The sequence below is a fragment of the Misgurnus anguillicaudatus genome, chromosome 4, assembly GCF_027580225.2.
Source record: "Misgurnus anguillicaudatus chromosome 4, ASM2758022v2, whole genome shotgun sequence".
NCBI classification, from domain to species: Eukaryota; Metazoa; Chordata; class Actinopteri; order Cypriniformes; family Cobitidae; genus Misgurnus; species Misgurnus anguillicaudatus.
In genome coordinates, this window is record NC_073340.2 from 22,599,846 (window position 1) to 22,612,275 (window position 12,430).

The 12,430-nt window shown below is 37.5% G+C and overlaps 1 protein-coding gene across 1 annotated transcript; it reads left to right on the forward strand.

Annotated features, from left to right (window-relative positions):
- Positions 1 to 2,980: 2,980 nt before the first annotated feature.
- Positions 2,981 to 5,712, forward strand: arl4d (ADP-ribosylation factor-like 4D). The gene is made up of 2 exons (XM_055177008.2): positions 2,981 to 3,165; positions 3,969 to 5,712. Exon 2 carries the CDS (start codon positions 4,105 to 4,107, stop codon positions 4,705 to 4,707), a length of 603 nt encoding a protein of 200 aa, XP_055032983.1. The 5' UTR covers positions 2,981 to 3,165; positions 3,969 to 4,104; the 3' UTR covers positions 4,708 to 5,712.
- The last annotated feature ends 6,718 nt before the right edge of the window (positions 5,713 to 12,430 follow it).

Sequence of the window (12,430 nt, forward strand, 5' to 3'; positions counted from 1 at the left end):
CAATCAGAGCCTTTCAAGCAATTTTATTTGAATTTGGATTGCAAAGACATACAGATGGTTTATGATTAAAATACAGATCTTTATCTGTGACGTTGGTTCTGCCCATTGGTCTGGCCCTCATCTTCACCATTGCTGGGAGTACTGTAGGGACTGTCAATAAACTGTCAAATCACTGCACTATAATACAGTACATTGGACTATACAGCAGATGGACAAAATAATAAAACTGTTCATCAAATAGTATCAGCACTTTTGAGTACATTAACACAGTGGTTCCCAAACTTTTTCAGCGTGCGGCCCCCCTTGTGTACGGTGCATTCCTTCGAGGCCCCCCAAAAGAAAATTTGTGACAAAAAACTGTTCTAAAATTCAACATTTTAATAAAAAAAACAACATTAAATTAAATTAAATACAAAAAAGTAGTGCCTTTGGTTAGTAGCCTTATTTTTTAAGGTTTAATTACACAGAATTCATGATAAATTAATGTATTTCATAAAATGTCATAAAACTGGGGCCCCGTTTGAAAACCACTGCATTAACACAATTTGAGATACAACTAAATGTGGCAACATGCAAAACACATTTCACACAAAAGTAGACCATTTTTGTAAATAGATTACTTTGTCCAACTTCTATTATTTGAAACTTATGTGACCTACATTATAGGAAAAGGTCAAAGAAGTCTCACTTACACTCTTGCAGTCTCTGAAGAAATATTTATTGATGTACTCACCGAGTATTTTTTGTTATTGCTGACACATGTTTCCTCTTCGGCAGGCTGACACTTACAAATGCATTTCTTGTCAACCTCTAAAGAAAACAAATATTCTGTGTAGTCTGATTTTTTTTTAACCAAAAATTCCATGAAGAAGATGTAATGCAACAATTGGCTTTTTTTATGTGTAACAAGCATTACCCCGAGAGTTAATGGATCCTGTAGGTACATTGTGTGTTTGTGACTGGTCTTCGTTTGTTCCTTTCATCTCTGCCTAAAATACAGAAAAAGCAAAAAAGACGAAATGCTGTAATCCATTTAATTCCATATGGTGATAAAAAATGGATGGAAAGGTGTCACCCAGTTAACCCTATATAAAAAATGATCCAAAAAGCTATTTATGTATTATAGGTATATCTTAACAGGTATTAAGGCCACCTGCTTGGCTTTTGCAGATAATCTGCGATCCAGCACTTGCTGGCGGCGTCTGGCCTCCCAGTGCATTGCTGACATAATACACCAGCTGTAAAAGAGACCGAGTTATATGAGCACACTCAATGCGACGTAACGTGAGAACGTTTCCTGATTAATGTAATGTAAAACTACAAGCTGAGATGTTTCCTTTGTCATGACACTCATAAAGAAATAAACACTGAACTGATTTCAGAGCTGCATATAAACGAAGATTAGCCTACCCGACAGTGTAGATTTATTAGTACCGCCTTAAATAGAAACATTTTTGTAACAACACAAGCCATTTCAGTTTGATATGATATGTCATTACTGCTGGACAATCATGATACATTTAGACCACTATTGGCTACATACAATTGACAAACTAACCTTATGTCCTTCAAAACTATAACTAAAAATATTATTTTATCTCACAATAAACAAGCATTCAAATCTTCCAAAACGACTACATCTGCAGAGTCATAAACATTTTAAACAATACCAAGTTCAGCGGTCCTGCAGAAGTCGTGTCCTCTTCTGACAACCCTCTGGGTTTCCAACGCGCGTTCGGACCGCTGGATGGTTGCCTAGCAACGCTCAGCAATTTCTCACAACACCAAAAAATCTGTCGTCACCAACTGTAATGCCTCTTACGTCATATGCCACGGTTTCCAGTTAAAAGTTTATTCTGAAAGTGTTTTAAAAGAGTTAAAAAAATGTGATTACATTTAATGGACTGCTTTTCGGTGTAAAGTTATGTCTAAGAAAGGTCATCAGCTCATATTTTTTAATTTGTTTTATTTAAATAAATTAGTACATTTTATTCAAATATATTTAATTTTATTAAAACAAAATAATTTTATATATTTATTAATACAGTGTATTAAAAAATAAAATATCTATTTTTAAATAAACGTATACTATATATTGTATATAGTAATTCATATTAATAAGATATTCTAATATTTTATTTAATTTACAATTCTTATACATTTTATAAATACTTTTTCATTACATAAATTATTATTTCTGATAATGTTATATACAAAAGTTGATTTATTTCACTAATTCCATTCAAAAGTTAAACTTGTAATCATTCATTACACACAGACTGATATATTTCAAATGTTTATTTCTTTTAACGTTAATGATTATGACAACTAAAGAAAATCCCAAATTCAGTAGAAAATTAGAATATTGGGAAAAGGTTCAAAGAAATAAACATTTAGAACTTATGTCTGTGTGTAATGAATGAATATAATATTCAAGTTTCACTTTTTGAACGGAATTAGAGAATAAATAAACTTTCTGATGATATTCTAATTATATGGCCAGCACCTGCATATCAATAAAATAATAAAAAAAATATTGCTGCTGTTGTTGTTAAAGATTCTTACCGTGTTTTTAGTACACAACTTTTTTTTAAAACGCATATTTTATGAATATGTTGGTTAATGGTGTAAGTAATCTTAATTATGAGTAGATATTGTATTTATTTAATGTTGTTTCCTTTTCTAATGAAAATAATTATAAGTGTAAATGCTTTTATTTATTTAATAAATACAATAAAGTCTAATACTACTACTACTGCTACTAGTAACTGATCTCTGGTATCCTAGTAAATTGATGCATGATCTGCTACATTGCAGTTTCGATGCCCCCGGCTCGCCACAGAGAGGTGCTGTTTCGGTACAAATCAAACACGACTTGCCTCTCGATGATATCTCACCGAACAAACGACACAAACAGGCAAACAATCAAACGCTAGAGGGAGTAGCGCGAGAGGAATGGGCTTCAGGTGACGTCACATGCGGGATTGTTGTTCCAGTTCTTGTACGCTCAGATCCACTTTCATCTGCGTGAGTGAGCTCTGTGGTATCGCAGTGGAGAAGACTCTGGAAAATGATCGTTGTTTTGAGTCGCTTGGATATCTGGCAGTCTGTGTTTTTATTGTGAGAAATGGAGAAATTTCCCGTTACGAGATAAACACCTACGAAGTAAGTAATGCAAATGTTTAGAAAGATGAATAGCATCGTTTTATAATCGAGCACTGCGGTTCTCATAAATCCGCGCGATAAAGCTGTTTATGGTTTCATCGTCTAGTGTAGTTTGTAAGCTTTGCCATGCTGATGAATTTAGACAACACCAGTTGACCTTTAATAACATTTTTAAACTAAAATGTTTTATAGTTTTGACTGTAGTTGAAGTATCATTTAGTAAGTTTAAACAATTTTACAGTAAACCATAGTTGTTTACAGTATTATAGTATTGTAAATGTAAAATATTTCCTGCAGAAATAACAACCAAATGTATTGTTAATCTGGGCCCTAAAAGAAAAGATAAATAGAGATAGTGATAAGAACTGTCTTTTTTAACTGTCCTTTCTATTTCTGTTTGGACTCCATAAGAGGATTAGCTGCAACAAATAGCAATAGAGAGCAACCACTGCAAACCCAATTACAAGCTCATAATAGTCACTATATATATATATATATATATATATATATATAAATCTCGTTTAATATTAAATACAAACTGGGTTAAATTACTTTGTTAATAATAATTAAAGCTTGCTGAAACTAAAATAAAATAAAATTCTATGTATTTATTGTAGTTTCATTTATTATAGCTGCTAAAACCTTATATGGCATCTTTACCATTTAGATTTGAAATGCCTTTGCTTTCTGTGCTCATCACATTCTCTCTTTTGGTGGATGAATGGTCACAACCCTTTCTCAGAGTTGTAAATAGTTCCCATATCTGTAGTGATAATCAGCATTTGTTTTGATTCTTTCATTAGGTTCAGAACGGTGTCTCCAACATTACAGCACCTCTGTCTGCCTGCAGTACCTTTGAAGTAGGTGCCAATGCCAAACATTTAAAACAACGTAGACCAATCTACAGCTCTTTACAATTGGGTGAGAAACCAAGTTGCCATGGGAAACCAGCTGACTGAGATTGCCCCAAACACACCGTTCCTGCCTAACTTCCAGTCCCTCCACATTGTGGTCATCGGACTGGACTCTGCCGGCAAAACCTCGCTTCTCTACAGACTGAAGCTTAAGGAATTTGTCGAAACTATCCCGACCAAGGGATTTAACACTGAGAAGATAAAGTTACCGGTCGGAAATGGCCGTGCAATGACTTTCCAAGTGTGGGACGTAGGCGGTCACGAAAAGCTTCGGCCGTTGTGGAAATCCTACACGCGGCGCACGGACGGCATGGTGTTTGTCGTGGACTCAGCAGAGGCAGAACGCATGGAGGAGGCTAAGGTGGAATTGCACAAGATCACACGCACGTCAGAGAACCAGGGAGTGCCAGTGTTAGTATTGGCTAATAAACAGGACCTTCCAGTTGCGCTGGGTGTTTCTGACGTGGCAAAGATTTTGGCTGTACATGAACTCAGCGCCTCCACCCTACACCACGTAGAGGGATGCAGTGCAGTCGATGGACAGGGGCTACAGATGGGTTTGGAAAAACTCTATGAAATGATCCTTAAAAGAAAGAAAACAGTGAGGAACAGCAAAAAGAAAAGATGAGCAAAACAAGACAGTTATTTTTTGCGAAGCTCCTCAGTGGACCCTGTATTATCGTAGGATTTTGCAGTAAATCCATGAATGAAGGAAATGCTCCAGATGGCCCAGCGGTCAGGAGAAAACAGTTTTGACCTTTATGTGTCACACAGTATTGAACTGCTTTCTTCCATGCCTAATAATTGCTCTGCAGCTCCCCTTTGTAATTAAGGAATATGTGATATCATTAAGGCTGCAGTATCAACAGAATTCCAGCATACGTCCTTGCCTTTTCTTTCTAGTTTCTTCAAGCAAGAAATACTAAATCATAGCTTGGCAATATACTGTATTGATTTTTCTGATTTTTCCCACAGAGTCACAGTTTTTTCTATGAATCTAAATCAGTAGCAAAACTCAAGAGCGTGTAGATTTTAATTTGAGAACTTGCAAAATAAATATTTGTTCTTGGCGATGTGGCTCCGCTGCATGACGTCATTAAATCTCTCTTGAGTTTACAAGTGCACAATTTTGTTTTGCAATGGGTATAATGCAGTAGTCAAAAAACAAAGATTTGACAGATTTGCGAGGTTGTGTATATACTGCGAATCTGGATTGAAGTGTAAATATGTATATGTATAACACAAGTTTATGAACATTCAACGTCAGATTTTTATTTTGTAAGTTGTCACATCAGGACTGTGAGTGAAAATTTTAGTGCGCAGCAAGTAAACATGTTTATTTGACAAGTTCTCAAATTAAAATCTACAAGCTCTCAAGTTTGCTACTGATTTACCTTCATAGTTTTCTCTCATACCTTAAATTGTTCGACAGTGCCGATATAATAAAAGGCCATATGTGTTCACAATGTAGAGTTTGTGAAACTGACTGAAAGTCTTAAGCGAATCACTTAAAGATTCACTATTCACACTTGTAAGATCTAAGTTTTAGTTGGAACGCCTTTTTGTTTTTACACGATGTAAATATATTTTGTAATGCTGTAGAATTAATAAATTATAGATGTCTTTGACACAATTAGTTTTTCAGAAAACATATATTTATCTTGGGTTGTCTGCTGAAATGAATAATACATGATCGATGTTTGAAGGAGAGTCTAAGCAAATCGATATAAATATTACGGTACATTAGTACTGGACAGACGCGTTAACTCTTGACGGAAGGCTTGTCTGAAGCGTGGCCGCTACACATGCTCCGGTCTTCCATAAACGTAATTGGCTGGCTTTGCCTAGGTTATTTGCATAAGGCGATCTGATTGGCTGACGCACGTGTTGCCGCTTGAAAAGTTGAGAAATGTTCAACTTCTGCCGCGAGCAACGGCAGTGACGTGGCGCCGACAGATCCAAAATTCAATTCGGCAACGCTTGACGTCACCCATTAAAAGTGAATGGGAAGCATTAACGCTTACTCCCCGTGTGAATGTACCGTTAGTCTGTACTTGCTCTTAGGTGCTGTTAAACTAAAAAAAGCTTTAGGTAATCAGTTCTATTAAAACAATCTGAGCTAGACTTTATGGGGCGGTTTCCCGGACAGAGATTAGACTAGTCCTAGACTAAAATAAATGTAAAAGCTGTCCAAACTGAAAACAGCTTGCACTGACATATCATAAAATACATCAGTGCCCTTTGTTTTGCCTCTAAATGCACACAAGTAATGTATTTAGTAAGGCATGTTTGTTAAAACAAATTATATTTCCTAATTAATCTAAGGCCTCGTCCTGGTTTAAGCTAATCCCTGTCTGGGAAACCACCCCTAAAAGTATTATACAGTATATACATCTTATTCTACTACTCATAATAGAGTGTAGGCCAACCAGGAAATTTGCGGGACATTGGTTTTTCCCATAGACTTTGGGATTATCACAAAAAAAAGCTCTATGTTTAACAAAATTTAAAGACACTTACACGTTTTGCAAGGTCATCTGCAATTTTATGATTTTTGAAGTATAAATGTGTTTACTAATATAAAAATATAAATATAAAAAGCTGTGTTCACCTCTGAAGACTAACTTGTTGGACAGATTACTTGGACAAATGGCGGTTTCCCAAACAGGGTTCAGATCAATCCAGGACTAGGCCTTAGTTATTTTAGAACATTATTCAAGTTTTTACAAACAAACCTGACAAAAATGATATTGGTGTGCATCTTCAGACAAAACAACGGGACTAATATATGTTAAAATATGTCAGTACAAGGTGTTTCGAAATGAAAGTAGCTCAAAAATGCATTTTAGTCTGGTACTAGGATAAGCCCTGTCCAGGAAACCGCCCCAAGCTGTCATAAACTTTTGTTAAACACAGAGCTTATTTGCTTTAACCCAAAAGTCTATGGGAAACATAAATGCAAGGGAACCAGTGTCCCGCTAACTTCCAGGTTGGCCAACAAAAATACATCATCCCTGGGACACTCTATAGGTAATCAAGTCCCTGTTACGTAACAAAAATCAGCCCATAGTAAACTATTAATAGAACAGGCCCTCATGATGATGTCATTGGTGTTGTGGGTAAAGCATCCCACATGAAATGCACTGATGCTGCAAGAACATTGTTTGATGTAACCTTGGTGCTGAAACTGAACCCGTACATGGGCACAAACAATAACATGCGTTCTAGCATGTAGACACAATGTGCAAATTGAACAAAACAACTAAGGCCTTTAGTGTGTGCGAATACACATACAAAGAAAATGGACAATGCTGATATGTTTCACTAAACTGATAAAATAACACAGCAGTGTTACATGTGTTTTGCAGTGTTTTAGTCTTAATGTGTGCAATCTTCAGATAGGGTTTATAACACTGATTTCCCAACCACCCTTTTTGGTGCACAGATACACAAATCTATTCACTTTGCTCTTCACTTCACAGTGAAGCAGCTGCTTTGCTCTGAATGGATTCATTGGTACTCTTGGTTTAGTGTAAGTGAAATTGAATGTGAAACATGAAACAGGGTTTATTTATGAGGAGGGTGGAGAAGAGATAAGGCCATATGAGTCCTGGGCCTGTAAAAGGAATATACTAGTCATATAATGATAATTTACTATTTAAAATAATTAGTTTATCCAAAGTGACTTACAGTGCATCACAACTTTTATCAGCATGTGTGTTCAATGAGACAATGCTTTACAAACTGAGCTACAGGAATTGGCAGTCTAAATTAAAATGATTCCTTATGGAATAAAGATAATATATAATGTCTATTTCAATAAATTCATGTATTTGTACATGTTTGCAAAATGTACAAATGTAGAGCTTGTGGACAAACAGCTTTAATCTATCCATATCCACTATGCATCTGCTGTGTTGAAACAGGACACCAAGTTAAATCTTATAGATTTTATCGATCATTGTGGTTTACACCCTGACATGCTTGTCAAGGTTTCTGATCCATGACCTCTGGCTGTCAATACACTACAAGTATGGGTGGAACTCCAAGACAAAGACAAATGTTGTGACAGACAAGCTTTTCATGGTATTTCACCTAACTGGTTTTCTCAGTTATCTTAAGAATGCAGGACGTGAGGAAAGTCGTCCTGCTGAGCGAGTTAATTAAGTAGCACCGTCTTCTATAGCTGCAAACAAACAGGAATCCCGGCTGTAGTCTTTAGGGGTGTAATCACAATTATGCTTGTGTAAATATTTCACTATAATGAAGTGGATTAAAGTCTCGCACATTTGTTCATAGAAATTAATTAAGGTAAGAAGATTTCCATTTAAAAACCAAGGCATCTAGTCTCAGATTAAAAAAAAAGAATGAAGGGTTATGACATAACGGCCTGTTCCAAAATTATCTAAATTGTTCATGTCCCCTCAGGTCAGCCATGCATGAAGTCATTATCGATAAGGCCTGTGGAGAAATTCCATGCTGACGAATTCAGCCTCACCCAGACTATTAAAGAAATAGTTCACAAAAATAAAAATAAACATTTACTCACCGATATGTTCCAGACCGCATTACTTTTTAAAAAAAAGCTTTACCATGTAATTAAAAAAAAGAGCTCCAAAATGAGAAAAAAGCAACCAAACCACTGCGATTGGTATTTAATTGATCGAACCCGTCTAATGCAAAGAAAATGTGAATAGCAACTGGATAGATTTTTCATCTGTTCCTTTCTGAAAGCTATTGTATGGCTTCAGAATGCTTGGGATAATTGTATAGCCTATTATGATGGGTTCTTTTTGAAGCTTTAATTGCCATTTAATTGCTCAGGTCCAAGCTAGTACTAATTGGTGGCATTCATATTCTAAGGGCGCATGTACACCCAGGCGTTTACCCCGGCAGTAAGCGTATGTTTTCAGTTGTTTCCAATGGAAGCACTGCGCTTTTAAAAAATGCCACCAGCTAGCGAGGGCCCAAAGCGTTCTTTCCATGCTGGGCGCCCAGAGTTGGACTTTGAGTGAAACGCTCAGCTCGTCTATGTCAATTGTCACGCCGCCGTCCCATCACAGTGGAGGAAGGGCAGGACAAATATCACAACAACCAACCGGCACATCGTTCAACGACTGATAAACAAAGCTGATGTATCAGAGCAACCAAAAAAATGCTAACAAGTGCCCACAGCCTGCCAGGCTATTCAAATGTGTATAAAACCATAGACTGTATAAAAAGATGGACGCCGCGATGCCGCTTCCTTCCATTGTTATAAACTGAAATGTAAAATGTTCGACCATGAGCGCTGACATGTTATGCAAAAACTTCAGTTTGGAGCCAGGGCATGCGCAGAAGGAATTGACCGTGGAGCCCGGGGAGGGAATATTTCACCCGAACGCTTGTGCGCCCAATTTAACCACGCCCCTTGAACATCTAATTTGACTGGCTTGCTAAAAGAAGGTAAGTTAAAGCAGCACCAAAGAGTTTTTTTACCTTAAAATAACGTTTCCAAAAAAGTTTCAGTCGTTCATCCACTCGAAACAGGGTGAACGGCACTTTCACATTCGCTTTGCAGCCCTCTATCGGCCAAAACCGCACTAAAGAAGTTTCCAACCGTCGTTTTGCGGTCCTGTAGTTTGAGTGAAAACTACAAAAACTTCCTTTACGGCAGACCTACAATCCAATCAGAGCCAACTTTGCTGCAGTAGGCTAAATTATTTACGACAGTGGTAATGGACAATTCCGCTTCCAACCTGTAGGGGGAGCAAAGAGCAAAAACTCTTTAGTGTTGCTTTAAATACAACTCATTTTGTCGGTGTGAAATAGTTTGTTATATCTTCAATCTTCCCTTGGCAAAGCTCAGAGAGTCCGCTCAAAGAAGCTGTCAATCACAAATGTCAATCATAACGACACGCCCTGTTCCTATAGCATCAAATTACTAGCTAAAATGAAACTTACCACAAAATAAACAATTGAACATTTATTAACGTGACCAAAACCCTCTTTCGGAAATTTTATTGGAAGTGTCATTTATTTTTTATTTTGACCACGTCTCGTTCGTTTGCATGGAGAGGGTGGGGTTTATGACTTGTATTGCAGCCAGCAACCAGGGGGCGATCAAAGAGCCAGCAGCTTTACTTTTCAAGATGTATGAGGGTGGCGCACCCAGTATAAACACTTTGGTGTATACGCTGCCTAAGGGGGTCAAACCAATACAAAACAAATTTCTTCCACTCATGTGCAATTCTTGCTTGTCAAGTCTTTCTCTACAATTGAGCTTTATCAAGTGAGTCTTGAGTAAAACATCTCTTTAAAATGAATACTCGCACATTGCTGTTGAGTCTCTAACCCAGATAGCAGACGACTCCAACCCGAATCCGCACTGGATCCGCTGACTCTGGCACGAATCCGGCCCGAAGTCGTCTACTGTCTGGGAAGTGCGTGTTTGAAACTGATGTTACAACTGATGCGAATCGCAACTTTGCGATTCTCCTTGTCACATCATGCAATATCCATCGCTGTTAATCAGTGCATCCACAACTTTAGATAGTGGTCTTTTTAACCAATTTAATACATCCATCTCTACACCATGACTGTTTGAAACAAAAGACCATAAGGGAAGCAGCACACCTCTTACTCTTAATGAGCTCAGTGATGATTGGTCAAATAAAGCAATTGATCGAAACATTGATTATTTGTTTAATTAAGCACAAAACCACATATTACATTTAAAATATATTATTATTCATATTTAAATCCTTCAGTATTCTCTACATTTGGCATTTTTATAGTATTTGTTGAAATCACACATTGGCACACAGCTCCCAACCCCCTCTTGGGCCCGTGAGAGCCATAATTTACTTTCATTGCATAAAAAACAAATTGGTAGGCTTAGGGCACATCTGAAATAAAAATCTGCTTAATCTCCCTTCGGATGGCCTTTTATAAACAACCCTTAAATCAAAATCCCATAGAAATATCTGTGTTTTGTTTAAATGTATCCTTTGTCTGACATCCTAAGTGTCTGCCTGCCGGTAAAATGATCCGGCTGTGTGTTGTTGACAGGAGCCCAAATAAAGCGGGGGGAGCCTTTGGGATTATAAAGGTATTAGAGGGAAATCACAATATAGCAGGTGCACGGGCTTCCCTACAGTATTTTCCCTTCTGTACTCTCCTTTATGCTCACTTACTGTAATCTAAGATGAAAATCTCTGTAAATGAAATTTACACATGAAAGAACCGCAACATTTACAGCTGACATCTTTATTTGCAGCTCTGGAAGGGCTTTCGTTTTGATTCTGCTCAAGATGACAGGACAAAAACATTAAAAGCATCCTGGCTGTAATTTCACACATCCAAAGACAGCGAAGATGCTGGGGGAGTCCCTTCAGTAAAACAGGCAGCCAATCAAATTGCCCAGACGTTCTTATTTGTCACCTCAGCAACAGAGAGCCTGTAACCATGGGTGACCTCTGAGAGTCACTCAGGACCTTTTAATTGCCTTTGTGCCTGGCTTTGTATTTCATCCAGGGTTGACAGAGAGATATAAGACATACATGTGGGTATTGATGCCTGCTATGCCTCTTAAGCTCTCAAAAACCATTGCAGGCTGTATTGCTAAATCTAATACTGTCCTGAAGATACAGCTGTTAAACCTGATGGGACTAGATGAGGTTTGGCAAAACGACCGGCCCCTCGCACCGGGGGATGCAACTGTGTTTATCGTTTAACCGTTGTTGTTAGGAGGCGGGGATCTCTCTAGCCGGCACTATTTTCCACAGGCTCATAAAGCTGCCATTGGGGCTGAGATGAGAAAGCGTCCTGTGGAGAGGTATCGCCGAGAACAGAAAACAGCAAGCACTGGGTCCCAGGGCCAGATAGCGTGGGTCATAAATCTACACCCTAGCTCAAAAGGTTTACTGGGAAGCCCACTGCACTGCAGTTTCGGTCTTTGAGGGCCAATAGTGCTTGTGTTAGCGAACACACAGGCCATACATTCTTAATACAAGATTTTGTGAGCACAACTGAAACAACAGTAAAATCCACAAGAAGATAGTAAAGGAGCAAATGTCTCCAGGACACTTTAAATATACAAATTTAGTTTTTATTTAACACTTTTGGGTCATTTTAAAGCTTGATTACTATGGGAGGATAGTGACCACCTTATTGGTCAGCATCCACTCCTATAGTATCCAGAAATCCCAAACAACACTTAAAAAAAAAATCAGCATTCAGGTTCTGTAGAACAGCGAAAGACATTAATAACATAAGGGTGCATAATAATAAAATGTTTCTTTTTTGGGTGAACTTTACTATTATATTCTTAAAAAACACTTTTTGTAAATTTCAGTCAATATCTTTGTTGT